This window comes from Micropterus dolomieu, linkage group LG17 (assembly GCF_021292245.1).
Source record: "Micropterus dolomieu isolate WLL.071019.BEF.003 ecotype Adirondacks linkage group LG17, ASM2129224v1, whole genome shotgun sequence".
In the NCBI taxonomy this organism is placed as follows: Eukaryota; Metazoa; Chordata; class Actinopteri; order Centrarchiformes; family Centrarchidae; genus Micropterus; species Micropterus dolomieu.
This window is the reverse complement of record NC_060166.1, coordinates 4,576,882-4,598,695: the sequence shown is the minus strand read 5'-3', so window position 1 is coordinate 4,598,695 and position 21,814 is coordinate 4,576,882. Positions and strand designations below refer to the sequence as shown.

The window sequence follows — 21,814 nt, the reverse complement described above, 5'->3', positions numbered from 1 at the left end:
TACTACCCCACCAGAGCACTGCGCTCCCAGAATGCAGGGTTACTTGTGGTTCCTAGAGTCTCCAAAAGTAGACTAGGAGCCAGAGCATTCAGCTATCATGCTCCTTTCCAGTGGAACCAGGTTCCAGTTTGGGTTCAGGAGGCAGACACCATCTCCACATTTAAGAGTAGGCTTAAGACTTTCCTCTTTGATAAAGCTTATAGTTAGGGCTGGCTCAGGTGAGTCCTGAACCATCCCTTAGTTATGCTGCTATAGGCCTAGACTGCCGGGGGATTTCCCATGATGCACTGAGCTCCTCTCTCCTCTTCTTTCTCTCCCTCTGTATGCAACCTCATCCCATTATTGCATGTTACTAACTCAACTTCTCCCCTTTCTGGTAGTCTTGTGCTTTCTCGTCCCTCTCCTCTCTCCTCCTATCACTTCCTGCAGGTTTTCTGGCTCTGGAGCTGTGGAGTCTGGATCTGTGGTTGCAAGCCACCTGCTGCCCCCGTGTTCCTGCTCGACACCCTCTGTTCCAATTATTGTTACTAGTCCTATTGTTATTTTTGTGATTATAATCATTAACATTACGATTATTATCATTAACACTACCATAAATATCTGTACCATTTTTCATTCAGGCTATAGCAACATCACCTTTACTGTCTGTACCTCTGTGTGTATATTGCGTAGGCTGCCTCCCTCCCCTCTTTCTCTTCTTCCATCCCCCTCCCTCTTTCTCTCTGTTACTCTCTTGCCCCCCCGCCTCTCTCTCTCTCTCCTTCAACCCCAACCGGTTGAGGCAGATGGCCGCCCACCCTGAGCCATGGTTCTGCTCGAGGTTTCTGCCTCTTAAAAGGAAGTTTTTCCTTGCCTCTGTCGCCTAGTGCTTGCTCTTGGTGGGAACTGTTGGGTTTCTGTAAATATCATCACAGAGTACGGTCTAGACCTGCTCTTTTATGAAAAGCGCTCAGAGATAACTGTTGTTGTGATTTGGCGCTATATAAATAAAATTGAATTGAAAAACTTATAGCAGTACACACAATGACAGAATTGCTGGGTCCCTGGTCTATATGAAAAGTGCAATGAGATAATTTTGTTATGGATTAGTGCCATATATGAAATTGAATCAAATTTATAGGACAGGAAAATAAGAAATCAATCTGCAGGTAATCATGGGGACCCTAACCTATCAGATGGGTGGAGTCCTTTTGACTGATAGATCACAGTGTGTTAGAGTAAATGATGCAGTGTCATCCCCTATTATTTACAACACTGGGGCCCCACAAGGAAGCGCCATCTCTCCAGTTCTATTTACTCTTTATGGGTAACGTACTATACTGTCCCATACCATACATGTATGTACAAAGCAGACAACTGTGACCCAGCTGATGCTTCATGGTGTATTGTCATCTGCAGTAGGAGGTTTATTTAAGCAGTCAGACTCAGTGTCATACTCTGCATGTCACAGCCCTCCACCAGCAGCAGCCTCCACCTGTCGCTCTGTTCCTTCATGGCTCCCCATGGAGGTCTGCACTGATCTCTCCCTGCTCTGCCTTTGATGGCTTAAATTATGCTTCTCAGGTAGCAAGAAGACAGAGAATGTAACAGAGAGCAACAGGGCCTTTATGTCAAAATAAAATCTATATTTACATTTATTCTTTATGTTTCCATTCACACTGACTGTAATATGCTGAATGTGAAACAGTTCTTCTGTTTGGTTTATATATCTGAAGTGGTGAACAGTCTTGTTTCCTTCCCAGTTCAGTTGAAAACAATTGTATGCGTTGAATACAAAAAGGCCCTATTTAAACGACCTGTAGGGCATGGTCTAAGTGGATCAGCTCACTGCGCAGCATTATTTTAAACTATGATGAACTGGTCATAGGTCACATCTCTAGCTTCCAGGTGATTTCCTTCTTGTGTGTGATGTTGCTGTGTGAGTGTTTTCTTTAACAATTTATTTTGATGGTTAGAAAGGCTACTGTCAGTAATTTTAAAGTAGTAAAGTTACATGTATGCAAAATGCACTTTTTCATGTGTTTTCAACATACATATAGTACTGTGCAAAGGTTTTATGCAGGTGAGGGAAAAAATGCATTCATCCATTGTCAACCACTTATCCTGAATACAGGGTTGCAGGGGGCTGGAGCCAATCAGGTACACCCTGGACAGGTTGCCAGTCCATTGCAGGGCCACACAACCAGTCACACTCACATCTAAGGAGAGTTTTAGAGACATCAATTAACCTAGCCTGCATGTCTTTGGATGGTGGGAAGAAGCTGGAGCACCCAGAGAGAACCCACACAGACACGGGGAGAACACGCAAACTCCACACAGAAAGGCCGGGGTTTGAACCCACGAACTTCCAGCTGTGAGGTGATAGTGCTACGCACTGCACCACTGCGCCGCCCCAGAAAAGCAAAAATGCTTTCAAAAATATAAATGCTAATAGTGCTAATTATACTTATAAATTAAAGCAGTAATATGTAGTTTTCAGAGGCCACTAGCAGTGCAGTTTTTGGACTGCAACCAGGTGTGTGCTCGTGCGTGTGCTTGAACCATAGGCTTGGACTCATGAGCGAGCATAATCCGAAACACTACCACTTTCATACAGAGATCCCGCAATAAACGTGGAAACACCGGCATGCCATCTGTGGATTTTCTCCAGACATGTTCAGACTTACGTTGTTACTTCAACGTTCTTGGCTCATACAGCGCAACGAGCCGGCATATTGGCACAATACTCCCAGAAAATAAGACAGCGTGACAGGGAGACAGCTTCACACAATATGCTGGAAACTTGGGTAAACTCCCACTGCAATGTTACAGTAATATTTTTTTCAGCTTGACGTTGGAGTAATCCATGCTCATTAAATGATAACGTTACAGTGACTGCATTTAGCCGACATGCTACATCAGCGTTATCTCACCTGCTGCTTTTCGGTAACTAATACTATTTGTGTATCTTTCACCAGAGGCTCAGCAATGTCAGCAGAGCTAAACGTATTGGATGATAACGAAAAGAGTTGGTGAGCTACACTGAATATTATAATGAGATTGTTGTCACACTTCATAAAAGTTAGCCCTCAGTAAGTAATGTTATTGTAGTGGATGGGTGTGGTGTTGTCCTGCGCTGTTATGTTGCATTATTGTAAATTATGTGGGTCACATAAGTTACAGTGACAGAGAGGTGGAGAAGCTGTGTAATTGAACGTAACGAAGCAAACAGCGCAAGTCCGAGCTAATGTAGCTGGCTGCTCCTGCCTTGCATCAAGGCTAGTATAAACAAATCTCTCCACATTTACTTTGTACTGTTACATCCTTTCTTGCAAGCTAAATCAACACTTTGACATAATACTGGTGGTACAGAGGATAGTAACTGCTGGTGATAAAACTTTGCACCACATGACATTAGCAAGTGCCTCTCTCCATGATTCCAGCCTTTCTGATGTTCACTGTTTTCACTCAACATCATCTGAATCTCGTCTGACAGGCTACAGCAAATAAAACTTTATTGTTGTTTTTATCCTTACTGGAGTTTGTGTAGGAGTCTGTGTTGTACTGGGAGCCTCTTGTTTTAATTTGTCAGTGGACTACATGTCGTTAGCTGCAGTGTTGTTCTGTAGTCTGAGAGAGGCTTGGGAGCGCGCACAGGGTACGTTCCGACCCAATACCTTCCCATTAAAAACAGATGTTCCAAGCAACAGAGAAAATTGAAGTGTGTTCATTTCTAAGTGAGGTTACAGCCGATTGACAATAAGGCAGTAAAAATTTGATTAATTAATGAGTGATTTCACTGAAAAACTACATATATATACTTCAATATACTTTTTTCTTGAGTTACCAGTTCCTGGGGAGTTGCTGCTGGGGGTCTCTGCTTAGCTGACAAAGGGACATCCAGCTGAATTGGATCTGTTTGAATAGGGTAGATGGACAATTGGGCTGCACCATGTTCTCCCACATCATGAGGACGGGCAGAGTATTTCAGTTTGAGTTTTGTTGTCCTTTCTTTGCTAGTTATGCTTTTGATATTAGCATTATTATTTTATTGATTACCATTAGTTAATATTAGGTAGCTGATAGTTTGTAGTTATTGTACTAACATCAAGTAAAGCTATCTGTCCATTAATGGCGATCCAACATTAATCAGAATGTTAATTTTTATGACCTACCCAATCCGTGGATAACTGTCATCTGTGCATCACTAGCAGTGTTGGGCAGATACTGCGACCAGCAAAAAGCTTTCAACCGCAAAAATTTGTACATCTGATTTATTGAAGCATCTGCTAAAGCAGCACAGCGACGTGAAACTTACAGAAAGAAATTCCGGCAGCTGCTGTCACTGATGCTTGGACTTGTCAGGAGAGAGTGGCATTAATGTAATGTTTTGTAACTACTGAATACTGCTCTTATAAACAGGCTACGTGTGCAGAAAAGCAGCTGTTTAAAAGTCTGGATTTACTTGCTTTATTTTTTTATTTAATGGCATTAAGAAACGTTAAACGGCTTATATGCTTTGTAATGCTCTGCCGTTCTCTCATGAACACCGCCGACCAAACCTGCACAAACCTGTCCAACCTTAGAATAACCCCCCCCCCCCTTCTTTACATCTTCTATCATATGAGATGAGATGCAACAGGAACCCCTGATGTGGCTAGTGGACCTTTGAGCTCAAGTTACTGGGACAGTGTGGAGGGGAGGAATCTCTGCTGGAAAGATGTGTGGGCCATGGAAGTGAGGCGACTAAGCTTACCATCAGACCTACATACGAAGTCCTTCCAACACCAGTTCATTTGGCTGGAAATACTGGTCCATCCTGTGGAGGTGGGGGGCAGAGGATTCTGCTACTACCAGATTGCTCAGAGACCTGGGAATCAGAGGCCAGAGCCTGTGCTTAGCCATCAAAGTTGCCTTTAGGCAGCAGAGAGAAGCATCCAGTGGCTTTGGATGAGAGCTAAGACCCCTGCTGTGCCCAGAAGTGGCAGGCCAAGACGATGCAGAGGGGTTGTTTCTGGGATGCCAGAATTCACTGTTGCACTGTCCATAGGCATTGTGGGCTCATCAATAAAGCATCCAGGAAGGAGGGTGCTCACTTGAGAACCCCTCTGTGTCAACCTGCCATCATATGTCACTTCATTGTTGCGTTCATCATCAACAAGACTCTCTTGTAAGCGCTTGTACAAAATATATTGTGTGAAATCTGTTATATATACACCCGATTGCCATCTGTGTCACTTTATTTTAAACAAATAGCGCATCTAGTAAATCTAGATATTAGTTACTTTCTGTCTTATTTGAGAGTTACCAAAACCGTTCCATGAGCAGACTTTAATAACTCTGATAAATATCTTGATCTGGTTTCTATCAATGGTGATTTTTATTTGATCAAGCGTGGTAACCTAATTGCCTAAATTATGATCAATTATGAAAAGTAATTTAAGTAGTAAGTATGACCAAAAATCAGATGGATCCTTCCAAAGAATTCTTCTTTGAAAAGCGAGCAGACCTCAGCTTTTACACTTGCCAATTATGCATCTTCCCCACTTCTTTCTGATCTTTTCAGTTTCCTCAGATCTGTCCGGATGTCTCCTTATATCTCTGAGGACTATATTTGTAGCAGGAGTGTAAGAGCAGGCGAGATCAGCTATTGGCTGGTATACAAAATGGATTATTCAGCTAATTTCCCCCTTGCGATTCTTCCTTTCAGTCCTCTGTAATGAGAGCCCCATGCTGCTAAAATGACAGTCTACTGTCCCTGCTATAAGCTGCACTGACAGCCAGTTGTTACCCTGTAGAGTCCTCAGAAATAATGTTCTTACAGGGACAAAGCAGAAGGTACGAAGCATGTGAGGCCAGATGATTGAACATAAGTGAAGGAACGTGCACAAGTAAAAAGGAGGGTAATATATCACAGGACACAAATGATGAGACAGTAGTTACATTTGCCTGTGACTAGCTCACATGTCTGACATTATCTGATATAGACCAACTGAGCCTGGTTTTCATGTTTAAAAGGAAAGAATTAGATTCTAGTGTGGGTATCTCCACTGAAACCGTTCACTGCAGATCATTTTCCACAGCTTCTCTGCTCTATCTATCTATCTATCTCTTGGTTGTTGGTCACTGTGAACAGGCTACCCAAGTAAAATAACTGAGCTTAAATTAGTCTTTTTTTACAAAACTCCATGAATTCATATATATTTTCTATGTACTGAATATATGATTATATTTGAAATGATTATCAATGAAAAAATATATGTGAAAACTGGGTTATAAAACTATGTTTTTGCTGCACAAACTTTTCAAGCTTCCATCTGGAGATTTCTTGTAAACAAAAAAAACGTTAAGTTCACATTCAGTGCACACTAAAATACACATCTGAAATTTGATTTTTTTTTTCAATATTTTTAAATCCTGCATTATTTATATCCATGTTTACTAGTTTGCAGTCATCTTCCCTGTCTTTGCTGGTTCATTGCTATTTTTCTTGGTGCATTACTCTCATCGGTAGAGTGAAATCACCCCTGTGCGTATTGCATGTGCTTTCTTGTGCATGTGCCAGAACGAAGGAGAGACCCATTCATGAAAAGAGAGCTCCATAGCGCTACTAATGGTCAGAAATTCCACACAGTACCTTTAAATTGTATTTCTGATGATACTGCACTGGGAGGGTCAAAGTCAGATGTTTTTCTAATTTCACGCACGGTCACTTTAGATGAAGATTTAAATTTCATAAATGCTTCCATGCTGAAAAATGAAATGATCAAAATTTCACTGCAAGTTTAATACACAAGGTTGCATGTTTATAATGTTCAACCATCCTCACACAAAAGCTGAAAGTCCTGCTTACCGATCATCATCCTCAGCCAGCGCTACCTTCTCAAAGTGGACGTGCAGTCTCTGGCCCTCAGGGGCCTCCAGCAGCCAGTGGCAGGTCAGATTGTTGCTGTAGTTGCTGGGAAAACCAGGAGAGACGATCCGACCGACTGTGACGTTCCGGATCAAACCACCACAGGCAGCTGAGAGAGGACACATCATTTTTCTTATTCAAAATACACTGAAAGTCAACCAAATGCACAAACTGGCACTGAGAACATCACATCTCCATGAACCTACTGACCACAGATTAATGTTATTTGCCTAAATTAAAGTCTAGTGTCAGCACAAACAGGAAGTAACTAGGCCAGAAAGGACATGATCCTGTTAATTTCTCATTATTGCATTCGTAAAGGACTGTAACACATAGGATTTTAAAATCTCCATAAAATTGGGGTCACCTTTTTACTTTACTTCCACCAAATCAAATTAAAAATACATAGCTGGGAAGACATTGAAGCAGGTCAGAAAACAGGGAGGCTTCTCACTCAACTACAATGAAATATACAACAGTAGGACTTAGATATAAAGCTGCCTCTAAAGTAAGCTTGTTCTCTCAGCAGGTGAGGTATAACAGACCTTTAAAGCAGAATTGGTATTTAAAAATCAACACATGCAATATGTGTGTAATCACAAAATCTACACTCCTTTTAAATTTAATGTCCCCAAATTCCCAGAAATACTACCAAAGACATGGTAGTGTCTTGGATCGACAGAAAGTGGATCGTAAATTGCAGATTTATCAGCCACCCATCACTTTTGATTATAACTTTAAGAGCACGGAGAGAGCCAAGATATTATGTGAGAAAGAAATAAGAGATATAATCAGATTTATCAACACACAGAAAATCCTTCTGCATCTATAGTAAGTAAGGTGCGTGTGTGTGTGCGTGTTGTTTCCCAGCTGATCAGGTCAAGGTTACTCATGCAGACAAATCTTAATTAAAACAGAGCAGGAAGAGTAAACCCAGTGGCATCCTGCCCAGACTTCAGTAATCACACCTCGATACACCTTTATTTTTATGCTCTGACACACACACGTGCACACGCATGCATGCACGCACGCACACATACACACACACATGCACACGCTCGCACACACCCACACACACACACAATCAAGATGGCAGAGATACAGATGCACAAACTCCATCTTTGAAATTGCTTTCAGAGAAACATTCCCTGTGCTGTGAATCAAAGTCGATCAGAGTGGTCAAGAGTAAAATGGTCACTTATTATTCATCAGCCAGCCTCATCGCTACAAAGACAGAAAAAAAATAATTCACCATCCACACACTCCTGGGAGAGTCCAGGTTTGTCTGTTTCTATACCCGTCATGCAAAATCTATCTATCTATGCAAAATAGATAGAAAGTCCTCTAAAAAATAACACAAAATGCTGTGATTGTTGATGGGAATTGTGGGAAAGGCTGTCAGAGAATGGCTGACGCATATTCAGAAAACCAATACTGAAAAGTAAAAGTAAAACTCCATTATGTCCTAACAAAAGCAGAGTTTACTAACAATACAAAATGCTTATTCTAAGTAATGGTGACAATAGTTATGCTAATACTGATGATAATGCTAATATTTACTTTTAAAAAAAAGATTTTTAATACATTTCTGTTATAAATATTACATGTATTGCATTGTTTAAATAATGTATTATTAAGATCTAATGCACAATGATTTAAAGTACAAAAATAATAACGCTATTGCTATTTATATTAAAAAATATATAGGTTTCATTGTTTCATAAATTTCTACATATGAATAATTTTATTTAGGTTAATAATTAGCTTTTACTATGTAGTTTAATGTATATGTTTACCGGTATTACTATTTTAGATGTGATGCTAATACTAATAATAATTGTAGCACTATCACTGTATAGTTACATTTCTGTTTATAAATTATTATTCGTTTTCATTATGTAGTTTGAGGACACATTATTAATCAGATGCAATGGAATATGTTGAAATTGTTTCTAATAATAACGATAATTCTAATAGTGTAATTTCATTTCTGCTTATAAATAATTAATTTGTAATAATCTCTGTGATTAAAACAACTTGAAGTAATACATGCTTTTTAACAATAACAATGCTAATGCTAATAATTTGCTCACAATTAGCTTATTTTGCTCACAGTAATGGATACTGACATTGTAAAGAAATACTGGTTTTAATTATCCACCTATTTACTATTAGTATTATAAATAATATATGCATTATGTACCGTATGTATGTATGTACGTATGAATGTATGATATATTATTTCTAATATGTATTATTATATTAGATGCATTATTATATTATATACACAATAAGTAATATATAGATATATTGGTTTAATTAATACATTTATAAATAATGTATATTCATCACTTGCTTTAAGTAATATCTGTATTATTATAATATCACATCATGTAGTTTGCATCTACATTTAGCTGACGCTTTTATCCAAAGTGATTTACAATTGCTGTCAGAGGTCGCACGCCTCTGGAGCAACTAGGGGTTAAGTGTCTTGCTTAGGGACACATTGGAGGAGTCACAGTGGGGGATTGAACCCGGGTCTCTCACACCAAAGGCATGTGTCTTATCCACTGAACAATCACCACCTACCTAATAATGTGATTTATTATATGTATTATGTTAAGCTAAAGGGATTGCCATAACAAAATGCATGAATAAGTATTATTAAAAATGAAATTAATTATTAGCAAATATCACAATAAATATAATATATGTGCTATGTAGATTACAAATGGTTTAATCTTTAAAGGGAATACATTTAAATATTTTGTGCTTGTATGAATTCATTCTTCCTTCTTGCTTTCTTCAATAACAACATTTTACATGTAACATTGATTAATACAATACAATCCGAGTGCAGATAGAATACATGTATCATTAATCTGTAAATGACCACAGATAATTAGAAACATTTGTAAAGGCATTTTCAAATACACTGATATCTTTATAATTATTTGAAATTGTTTGGTTGTCCTTCGTATCTATGGGCTGTGGATACTGAGGATGTGCTTTTGATTGTGCTTGGTCCTGGTTGAGGTGACCTTACCTTGGCAGTGTGGTTCTTTACCACTCCAGTAGGGGGTGCTAGCATTGCGGCAGGTGAGCACACTGGGGCCCTGCAGCTGGTAGCCAGTCAGACAGGAGAAGAAAGCCTCCCCTCCAGAGTGGAGACTACTCACTGATACATCACCACTGAGAGGCCGTTGGGGGAAGACACAGCTCAACACAAAGGCTGCAGAGATAGAGAGATAGAAAGAAAGAGAAAGAGACACAAAGACACAGAGAATTAAACTGAAAAGAAGCGAGATTTCAAGAGAGCTGAGGTTTGGTTTCAGAAGTTGAAAGGACTCAGTGAAGTTAGTTTAAGCTAGCAGCTCGTGTCACACCTAAAAGAGCTTATAGATACCCCCAAAAGCTCCAAGAATAAAGTGATCTTGGTTAGGCTATACATGGTTTTGGTTAGGGTTTAAGGTGGGATTTGTTTGTAGCACATGTATCTGAACCCAGGGACATACATCTTCCAAAACCTAGGCTATAACAGCGTGTGAAACAGTGGAAATGGGAAAAACTATGTCCTGATTTTCAATTTAGCGCACTCACTCAATCAGATTTTGGTGGCTGGGCATTGAGAGTACTACTAGCTGCAACTCTGAAAGTGTGTGCATTCTGACCTCTGGGGGTAACTTACTTAAAGAAGAATAAGGCTATATATTTACTGAGTATATTTACTGTTTAAACAGGCTTTTCTCTGCTTGACTGTGCTCTGTCTGCTGTGTTGCTCAACAAATCGGTCTGTGGGCTGGTGTAGTGGTGTTAGTTTACTTGATTAGAGGAACTGATGCTGTTTCGAAGGCCATGGGTGGTCACACCAAATAATGATTTGATGTAGATTTTCTATTGTTCACTCACTTTCTATTTTGTCTCCTCAGCCTACCCCTTCACCTAAACACCATGAGTAAAATCAGTTTACTTTGCTGCTTTTATGTTAGATGTTAGGCTACTGTCAATACAACTCAATGCATCCTGCACATGTTTCACATTAAAAGCTTACCTAGAGAGGGAGGGATGAACCGCTGGAAGCCTATCAATGTGAAACATCTGCACAGTAAGAGATTCATTGATAGTAGCTTAACAGCTTTGAAAAAACAGCTATATGAAATCATTAGGGAATGAGAACAGTATTTGTTTTAAATCCGCCCAAAAACTTGGCTTCAGATCTTTACTATTTTTCCATAGCACTGAATATTAATGACTGACTATGCAGCAATCAGTTCAAAGTTAAAAACACATCTCAAGCAGTCTTATTTGACTTATCAAACGCAGATCTACTTCGTCAGGATGTGAGTGTGGAATGACCAGACATGATCCTAATATGTGCATGGGAGTTTGTACCACCTGCTGGATCGGTACAGTAACATTTTCTCCCACACACACACTTAACACAAAGACTTGTCACATCACTGCCAATATATGGAGAACATGTCCAGCATGGCTCTCAGGTGACCAGTTAACTAACAGGCTTTTTTATTGCCACTGATTTGTCTTCCTCCAGCATCCTGGCGTTCAGCCAAACATATTAATAATATATTTCTGCTAAAGACTCTGATCCATCTCACTGTAATTGTCCTAGTTTTATTGTTAGCCCTTGGATGGCTTGGCAGTAGCGCTGCTATTGATTCTGTCTGTTGGGGACAGCACTGTGCCTCAGGCGAGGAAATATGTAGGGAGATTAAATAGGCCAATAAATGACAACCTACGACCTCAGCTGCTTCCAACACTCTGTTAGTGCTGAGGGATGTTTGCCAGCTCTATAGTGTCTCACAGAAATGGAGATAAGAAGAGCAGTGTTGGTCTTTATAGTATTTCTCATTAGAGCAACATCCCAGACTAGTGCTGCCATAGCAGCAGCCGCTGGAGCTGTGTCCTATCGCTCCCTGAGCTAGTCATTACCATGGTCAGCTGTACCTATTAATAACCAGGCCAACCAAAAACTATGAAACTCACAGGCTCACTGGAGACTGAAAAAGAGATAAAAGAGCCATCATGGTAGCATTGTGGCATCATAACACTGGTGCGAACAGAGAGCTATCACAGAGACAAATTGCCTTGGAGCGGTAAAATGCTTGCTAAATGCTACATCACTTTGTCTTGTCTTCTTAGACCTTATGGCCATTTATCATGTTTTGATTTTAATGAAAGGTTATTGATAACCACTGCATTTTTTTTTCACTTTCATACTAGAGGGTAAAAGTTGACCTACAGTGTGGTGTTCAGCTGGATCACATGGATTGTTTGTGTCCTTATAAATTTAAGTAGCATAATATAAAGCTGAAAATGCATAGAGGAAAGAAAATGTAGAGTAAATGTAAAAGTAACCCTCATTGACTATTTTTGATTGTCAGACCCTTGTGATAATTGGACATGTATTACATGTTCATATTCATGTACCTTTTCACAGCTGTAATTCTGCGAAACATTCTCCATAGTGCTGGTATCCCATGGTTGAAATAGTGGGTTGTGTAACTTTAAAAACAAATGAGTACACAGCAGGGCCAGCAATAAAAGTGGAAAAGGACAAACAATATAGGCTACAATGACTGAAGTGAGCCAATATGTTAAAGCTTAGCTTTAAAAAAGATAAAGCCCTGGCTTGCTTGATCTCTTCTAGTGGTTTGTTGGTGGGGGTGTGGGGCTCATTGCAAATTAACAGTCTGCTGTAGTTATGAGTCTTAACAGGTATCACTGCAATTGTCCAACCCAACCCGTTCTCACTCCCCGACTCATCACCTATGGACGAATGGTCAAGACCCATCGGCGTCAGTTTGTAACGCACGAAAGATCTCTATAGCGTCATAGTTCAACGCAGTGGGGGAAGCCCTGTAGCGTCAGTTTTTGATAAAGGTAGGTATATCATATTTAACATAAAAAACTGAGTGATGTGGTTGGGATGGATGGAGGGCCAGAACCCGGACTTTGAACCAGGAGAGTGGTGTTTGTGTCCCGTGTGAAACAAAAAGTGAACATTGAATATTTTTATATAAGTTAGGCAAGTTACGTTAGTGAACTTATGTGTTAACTGTATTTATTTTAACCCAAACATGATCTTTTCCTAACCTTAACCAAGTAGTTTTGTTGCCTAAACCTAACCAAGTCCTTATTGTGCCTAAACCTAACTAAATTGTAATGTTTCACAACTTTAATAACATGCCTTGAAATGGTGATGTTTCAAAACGCTAGCATTTTATTTTGAAAGTAACTGGACATTGCATATTTATTGTTGCTAACTTTACCGGGTGTTGCATATTTGTTGTTGCTAAGCGTTGCTAGCCCTAAATGTCTAAAAATGATGCAAAAGGGCCTTGACCAAGCGTCAATATGTGACGAATTGGGAATGAGAATGTGTTGTCCAATCAGACTGCACTCTTGTCCATGATTGTCAAGGGTAAGCCTTTAAAGCTGCACTAGTCAATACATTTATGTATTAAGTGACTATGTTAGATGTAAAAGGTTTTGCTAATGATGAACCCACGGAAAATGATCACTAACTGCCTCAGCTCTATTGAACTTCTTTTGATGGATATCAGAATTATCAACTCATTACACTCCATTGCGGTGGGGGAGGGGGATTCAGTGTTCCCTAACCAATCACTAGAGATCAACGTATGCACCTGAATATGACATAATTTTAAGTCATTTTAAGAGTGAGGCAGAGTAAAGTCAATATAAAACTACTTACTGTTAATTGAGTTAGAACAGCCTCAGTAGCATCTATCTTATCTATAGTAGTCGCCATTGTTGTCATTACTCCTCATTGGTTCTGGCAACAGTTTGACAACAGTTTGACAACAGTTTGACAATGGCGTCAGTCCTACCCGGTATTGGCTATTCGTTGGCCCCCCTGTGGTGCTCATTGGATCGATAATTTTTTATTAAACCGCTGTTTAATGTCATGACCAGAACCAGAATCAGTCAACATGGTGGAGTGGGCAGATTCAAAGACAGCTATTAAAACACTGATCACTCATCACAGAAAACTCTACTGTGATTGCTGCATTGTGACTTCGCGCTGTAAAACCCTGAATATATATCTCAAAACAATATATTTCTGGAAAAAATAAATAGGTGAAAATACAGTCACTCTCATTCTGAATAAAGAGTTGCTCAATGAACAGTTTTGCACATGTTAAGCTTTCCTGTGTGTTAATATGTGCCAGGGCACATGCATCACCCATGGCTTCTGTGGGGATTGAGTAATATTGAACAATAAGTAATTTTTTGGCCCCACCCCTGGATTCTATCCATCCATTTTCTGCTGCTTCTCTGGGGCCGGGTTGTGGTGGCAGCAGGCTAAGCAGGGTAGTCCAGGCGTCCCTCTCACCAGCAACGTTTTCCAGCTCCTCCTGGGGGATTCTGAGGCTTCCCCAGGCCAGATGAGATGTAATCTTTCCAGCATGTTCTGTGTCTACCCCGGGGTCTCCTACCAGTTAGATGGGAAACAACCAATGGAAGGCTGCCCAGGAGGCATCCTGACCTCAACTGGCAAAGGAGCAGCAGCTGTACTCAGAGCTCCCTCTGGATGTTTGAGACGTCAGAGCTCCTTACCCTATATCTGAAGCTAAGCCCAGTGACCTACTCTACTCCCGACCGCTTCACACTTGCAAACCACCCCTGTGCCTGGAGGTCACGATCTGATGAAGCAAACACAACCACATCATTTGCAAAAAGAGAAGCAATTATGAGGTCTCCACCCTGGACACACTCCGCCCCTCAGCTGTGCCTTGAGATCCTAACCTTGAAAATCATAAACAGATTCTGTGACAAGGGACAACCCTGGCAGAGCCCAACACCCACTGACCAGTGGATTCCAAATAGTAAAACATATTTTGCTTGGCCATCGTAAATAAACCAATCAGGCAATTTGATTGTAATTTGCATAACTAGACACTTTAACCCAGTGTTTGAGCAGTAGCTGTGCTATACTGACAGAGAAAGCAATAGTTCTCCTGCTGGCTAAACTATACCGGCAGTGCCAACATGTACCAGGATGCACTGCGTGCAAGCTTTTTATGCCCACGCCAATCCAGCAAGCCACTACAAGCTCAGCAAGCTAGCTGCTGGGTGCTAATCAAAGTTAAATAGCTTTACCAAGCAAATTAATTTGTGCATTTGACCATTTCTTTTTCACACATAGCTATATCGTTACTGTCAGAGGATCTCCATCAAGTAAATTTACATAACGCAGCTAAAAACTAATGCTAGCTGAGCTGCAGTATAAAGTTCCATTGTCACGTCAAATGACGGTGCTGTATGTATGGAAGAACTACTTGGCGAACTATATATATACATATATATATATATATATATATATATATATATATATATATATATATATATATATATATATATATCATGATGTTATGAACTGGTAGGGCAGGTTTGGTTATTTGTAAATATCAAAGATATTTAGATATTTAGATACATAGATATTTAGAAATATTAATAAAGTTATTAATATGTAGCTCCACACTGGAATCAAGGACCAATAACTAAACGTGAAAACAATCTCAAAGAGTGGTTTGCCCGCCTATGAATGCCAATAACACTATTTTACATCAATGAAGGGTGAATCTGAGCACTGACCGTTAAAACCAGCTGTTACTACAACACAAAATTTTATTTTATTTTATTTTTTTAAAGCCAGTCCCTAACATCTGTTGTAGGTGGACACTAAAATGACACCAAATTAATGATAATATTGCTCTGTGTCTGTGGGATGTGTGAACAAACAAGTGTTTACTAACAGGTTCGCCATATCAAGACCATCTCTTAATACTGTCTGAATTTTCTACTCCATCTGAGGCTTTCAGCCCCAGGGGCACTGGCGCCTACTGAAGACTTAAATATTTAAAAACACCTCACACATATTGTTTCCTTTAAAAAAAAGACCAGCTGGCCACTGTAGTTTTTAGCTAATGTTACTAAAACAGGTGGCAACTGTCCAACAGTACAGTCATTTAGGTGAATGGAATGTACTTTAAAAAAAATTCAAAATTTTCTTTTAGGCCATGGATGAGTCTGCAGCACACTGAAGTAATTGAAATTTAAAGCTGGAATGCAGGACTTTCACATACAAATGAATGTCAGATTCAAGCTGTTGCAAAATGAGTTTTTAAATCAGGGCCCGTATTTATCAAGCTTCTCAGAATTACTCATAAGAACACTGCTAAGAACTGACTTAGGGCCCGTGTCCACAAAGCGTTTTTTGCCAGCTGAAAACACCAGTTGCTCTTCTGAAAACGCCCAGCAGGAAGCGCAAGCGGGTGTTTTTGAGGAGTGTGTGGGTTAGATGAGTACCGCCGTTTAGTCCAAGAGCTGAGGTTGGACAAAGCCCAGTTCCAGGATAGTAACCGTTGTTACGGTGTGGTATTTCTCCCGCCCCTGCTCTACTGTGATTGGACAGCTGTGTAGAAAGTGACAGTAACGAGCGCAGCGTTTTTCACAAAGTTGAAAATGTTTCAACTCTCAGCGACTGGAAAAAAACGATCAGCGCCTCGTCACGCTGCTGCCATTTTTACCAGCTTGTAAAAACACGGCGCTCCCATTGCAATGAATTGAAAAAAGACGCTGCCGTCAAACGCTTTGGTGGACGCGGGCCCTTAAGAGTATAAAAATTCGGCTCAAAGCTGTGCTTAAAAGGTAGTTGGGAAGCAGAAGAAACGCATCACAATTAGTGAAGCTGTAAGTGCCATAATTGTTTTCGATGTTTGTGACGGCCAAAATCATCAGCACTGCTGCGTTTGTCCTGTGGCAAAGAAACAAAGCGTCATCACCGAAAGTTTATGATTGAGAATTGTTTATTTTGTTTATTCTGTTTGTATAGTTTGTGCTACTATGCTTTGGCAAAGTTCAATTATATGCAGTAATGCCAATAAAAGTAGTGTGAGTTTATTTATTGGTCAGTTCAGTATCTGTTATTTATCTGTGTCTTAGTTCATGTCTTAGTATTTGTATTTGTGTACTTATTTTGACATTTTGCCCATGTCTGCTCCGTTTTCGGTTCTTAGTTCAGTCTGTTTTTCCTGTTACGTTTGTAATCTGTATGATTTAGTTTTTTTAGTCTGTTCTGTGTTCCAGTATGTTTCTTCCCTTGTGTCAGTTGCCAGTGCCTTGTGTTCAGTGTTCAGTCTGCTTGTTTCTGTTCTGTTCCTGTTTGGATCTGTGCCTGCCTAAGTTTGTGTCTATCTGGTGTTTGTTTCATGCTTAATTTCTGTCTGCCTGTCAAGTGTTTATGGTAATCCTCGAGTTATCCCTCTGCCTACCTGTCTCTCTGTTTTCCCCCTGCTGTCTCTGTGCCTGCCTGTCTCGTTATTCCTGATCCCTCTAAGCTGTGTTTCTTCTGCCTGCTCGTCAGTCCCTGGTGTTAAATGTTTGCTATTCCTGTTCAGTCTCTGTCCGGTCATTGCAGTGTGTAGCTTCATGTTGCTCTGTCATGTGTTGCTTGGTCTCGTCTCATGCCCTGTCTGTCTTGGACCTGTACCTGTTGGATTACCTGTTTTGTTTGGATTGTTTAATTTGGATTTCTTTGGACTCCAGTTGCTCACCATTTGTTTCGCCATCAATAAATACCTTTTTTGAACTGTACCTGCTCCACTCTGTGTCCTGCATTTGGGTTCACTAACCTTCCCTGCACACCAAACCCTGACAATTACAGTAAAAAGAAGGAATGAAAGCTGTTACATTTACTTGACTGTTTCTGAATACTATCCTGGAGTGAGCTCACTTACATCAAAAGTTCCACACTGCAGGTTTAAATGGACCCTGAAACTTATAATGTACATTTCAGAACCTTATTTTGAATAACGCTCAACATACATGTTATAACCTGTGTAAATACTTCTGATCCATTTTCCATTACATTGTTTATTTTGACTTGGTATGTGGATTTTTACATTAGAAATTCAGTCCTTCTAGAAATGTGAAATCTCATCAGTTATCAGTACTTGTACTTAAGCAGTACTGTACTATTTTCTCTGCTGCTCCTGAGCTAAACCATTACATGAGCCCCATTCTGGACATAAACTGGCTCTCTACAACTGCTGTGAGAAAATGTTGGCCTCCACTCTATCTAATCAGGCCTCGTGGCCACAGTGTAGATCACAGGGGAAGAGCAATAATTTGAGATGCTTAATGGTCCCCTGTACCTAGCAGAGGTAAATTGAATTGATTTGCAGTAGTATTGTGATACGGCGTTGATCCTTAATGGCTCAGCTTGAATCAAACTAGTTTGCTCCCTCAGAGCATTTATTATTGCTGACCACTGGCCTCACATTACTTAGCTGACAAACTCTGCAGAGATGAATGCATCTCGCAACTCTGTTTCTGGGTTTCACTCTAGGATCTCTGTGCCACAGAGTTTGTGGGCATATACACCAGTTTTTTTCTGAGTGTATCATGCTTCATTTATGGTACACACAGTTGTCCGAAAAGGTCACTTAGTCACAAAGGCAAATGCCAGACTATAGCCGCGTTTTGACCAAAACTAGGAACTAAAAGGTTCCTTCAGCCCACTGTTGTGTGTGTTTCCACTGTGGTCTAAAGACCTGCAAAGATTAGGCAAATTAACCAGCTGTACGCCATACAAAGCCATGCACATCATTATTTGTAACCACTATCCATGAGCAAAATTTATAAATATCAGATTTGATTGGAATATAATGAAAAACTATAGGCTATGCTTGGCCATTAAAGCAGCTTTTTTGTGTGGGAGTATAATGGAGAGACACGCCATAAAGTTTGTTACACATTTAATAACAAACTGGATAAAGCCATAAAGTTCTTAAAATAACTCCAGCACAGAGAAGGTTATTACGACATTTCCAGCCAACAAGAGCTGCAGATCAGCTGCAGCACGTCTGTGTCTGCCTGAGCGTCGGAGGAACGTGATTTTTAACGAGCTTTATTACATGCTATTACGCTTGTTTTGGAGAACAGGAGACCACTGCGGCTCTTTGTAAAAACTTCCTGACTGATGAAAACTTAAAACGTAAGTTCGGACCCAGTGTAGCGTAGGCTACCTCCATCAGGCGTTCGCTGTAAAAACACTGCTGCAGGCTGGTTGCTGTTTTCGAGCAATACATTTAATGCCGACATACCACCTCAAAGCGGAGGTCCCACCAGGCTGCCGGTAGGCTACATAACACATGACGGTTGCTAAGCGACATACACCAAAGGCTAGAATTATTTATTTATATCTATTTGTACGTTGCCATTTGTTTTGCAGCCACTAAAAAACTGTCCAGCGACAGTAGATTGACTTTGGTAACTTGAACTTATATGATAATGTGCTTAAATAAATAATAACACTTTAATATATATATATACCTACCAGAAAGGACGGAATTGCGTCTCTCCTTGAGCTTCAGTCTTTTGAACAGGCTATTAAAAGTTGTTGCAATATCGCAGACCAATCAGATTGCTTGATTTGAGCTACCCGTTATAAATTTATTCAGTCAACCCTAAACAAGATGTCCCAACACATACTGACCAGATTGCCTTGACATTCAGTGTGGTAAGCTGTATCCCCCTGGTTACCCCCTGACCTTTCCTTTTGCACAGCTTTAAATCTAAATTTTGGATTTGGATTGAATTTTGGATCCTATATATATGAGATTATTTTCTTATCATTATTCAAGACCGTGGTCTTCAATTTGAGGGCATGACTTACTGATGACATGATTTCACAGTCAAATTTTATAATGCTTTCTTTCAAAAGCCTGCCCTTACACTCAAACAGCCCTTGCTTGCACTTAGATATGAGTAATTATTTACGTAATTGTTATTAGAAATGCAGTTGTAAGAACAATACTTTCCACTCATATATTAAAATGTTTGATTTGAAAGAGAACTTATTCTAAATCTAACTATATTAATTATCTATGAACTCCCTGTGCTCTTTCAGTTGTTTTTATTTGCGAGATGTCTCTTAATTTTGTGTTTAGTGTTTTGTCAGTGATTCTTTTTTGAGATGCTTTAACTGTGCAAAACTGTACAGTGTATAACCTTCATCTCCACTTCTCACAGAAGTAGATTCAATGTTTTCCAGTTTCTTTTTTTCTTATTTGTGCAGATTTATTGGTCTCAAAAGCCACGCAATCGTGTTTTAGTTGCCCAACTTCGCGAATAAAAAATAAAGTGTAATGTTTGTTCCAGCCAACACTTTTGGAAATATTCTAACGTCTAAACTTAGTGTACCTCATGAGATTCCTTTCAGTGAATTAGCAGCTTTTTACAGTGGAGTTGTACTAATCTATTTTAGACTTAGAGTAAAATCATCAGTACTATTGTTTCTCTGCTCAGACATCTGACATCAAAAAATCATATTAATGATGACAAAGCAACAAGATATATTCAGGAGCAGCGGCTTATATCAGAGGTAGTTTTAAACAAACCTCCTTGTACGGTGTTTTAACTGTATTCCTGACATGTTCTGCTTTGTCCTAAATTCACTGAGATCCAGTGGGAGAGCAGTCTTGACAGAGAGAACGGTAGTGAAAAACAAAGAGAAAAATGGAGAAGACCTACAGTAACTGCTCTGAGGAGACTCCAGTGGGGCTACACCCCTCTCCTCACCATCCTCAAGAGGCCATCAACTATGATAAATAGCCAGCAGGAAAGACAGAATAAAGGCACAGAAAGATCCATATAAAGATCATATATAAAGCAGAGGACCACAGATGATACAGAATTAGCCAAATAGAAAAGAAGAAAAGAACAAGGGAAGAAATAAATTGCTGGCAGACTGTGGTCTAATCTATGTTGCAGTGAAAACACAGCTCTCTTCTTTATTCCCCCCACTCCTTGAGAGTCAATGAGCCAAGGAGTGGGCTTCTGACATCAGTACAACTCCCACACACCCCCTCCACCCCTGCAATCCATTTTATTTATGCTTTATTGCAGCAGCCTCTCAGCTCAGCAGGGGCCTGTGACTGCGGGGTGTGGACATGTTGTTATAGCAAGATCACCCTGCCGTTTCTCTTTCAATTAGCCTAACATGGTATGGAGCGCTGGCCCTCCCACCCAGAGGTAATCACCCACTAGCAGTTACAGCTCTTGTCCGCTGATGGTCAGCTGCTCTACGGGCCGATGAAAGGACACATGGGGTTTGTAGGGACCATGAAAAACACATGAGGTGAACCACCAGCAGCTGATGCTAACGTCTGTTATTGAAGCCCACCATCGTGAATTCAGAAATTATGCACTGTCCAGTCCTCTAATGGACACAATATTTGTATCAACATGTTTTATCAGTATGTTTCGATTTTGGCCCTGCATGACAACGGCAATGTCAGTACATCTGTCAGTCGAACACTTTGGTCCACAGCAAGATATTTCAACAACAACCAATCAGATTGACATGGAAGCTGGTATGGATAGGGCAATAAAACAATAATGATAATTAGAATAATTGTTCTCTATAACAATAATAACAAATGTTTAATAAATGTTTGTTTTAATTCATTTGAATCACAAACAAATTAGCACAAATATTTTCTATTAAGATATTTATTTTTTGAGGAAAAGGGATTGGAAAAAGATTGTACTTTATTCACTAATTTACTCATGCATACTTGTTGAAAAAAGATTTTATCATAATTGTTTTGAATGTTCTACCTCAGATTTGTGAAGTGAACTGTTTGACAGTTTGTCATGTTCTGAACATAAAGAGAAGTTTAAAATCACAAATAACCATCTTGCTTTCACTAAGGAGCAAAAATCAGATTTTAAACTTGGAAGAAATAATTATTTGCTATTTATCGTGATATTTATCGATATCGAATGATATGAAATGTTTTATTGTGATAACATTTTTGGCCATATCACCCAGCCCTAGTATGGAGAACAGAGTCTCAAATAATAACCAGA

General features: G+C 39.7%; 2 protein-coding genes across 5 annotated transcripts in view; one reads left to right on the top strand and one right to left on the bottom strand.

The window, feature by feature from the left end:
• The window catches only part of pipox (pipecolic acid oxidase), a 1,053,392-nt gene that overhangs the window by 770,148 nt on the left and 261,430 nt on the right, over window positions 1-21,814 (top strand). The gene's annotated exons all lie outside the window — the stretch shown is intronic.
• sez6b (seizure related 6 homolog b) overlaps window positions 1-21,814 on the bottom strand; it is a 234,389-nt gene that overhangs the window by 47,625 nt on the left and 164,950 nt on the right. The window contains exons 5-6 of the mRNA XM_046072890.1: window positions 9,939-10,124; window positions 6,833-7,001 (exon numbers count right to left, since the gene is read on the bottom strand). Of these exons, the coding sequence (XP_045928846.1) occupies window positions 6,833-7,001; window positions 9,939-10,124 (355 nt within the window). The remainder of the gene's footprint in view (window positions 1-6,832; window positions 7,002-9,938; window positions 10,125-21,814) is intronic.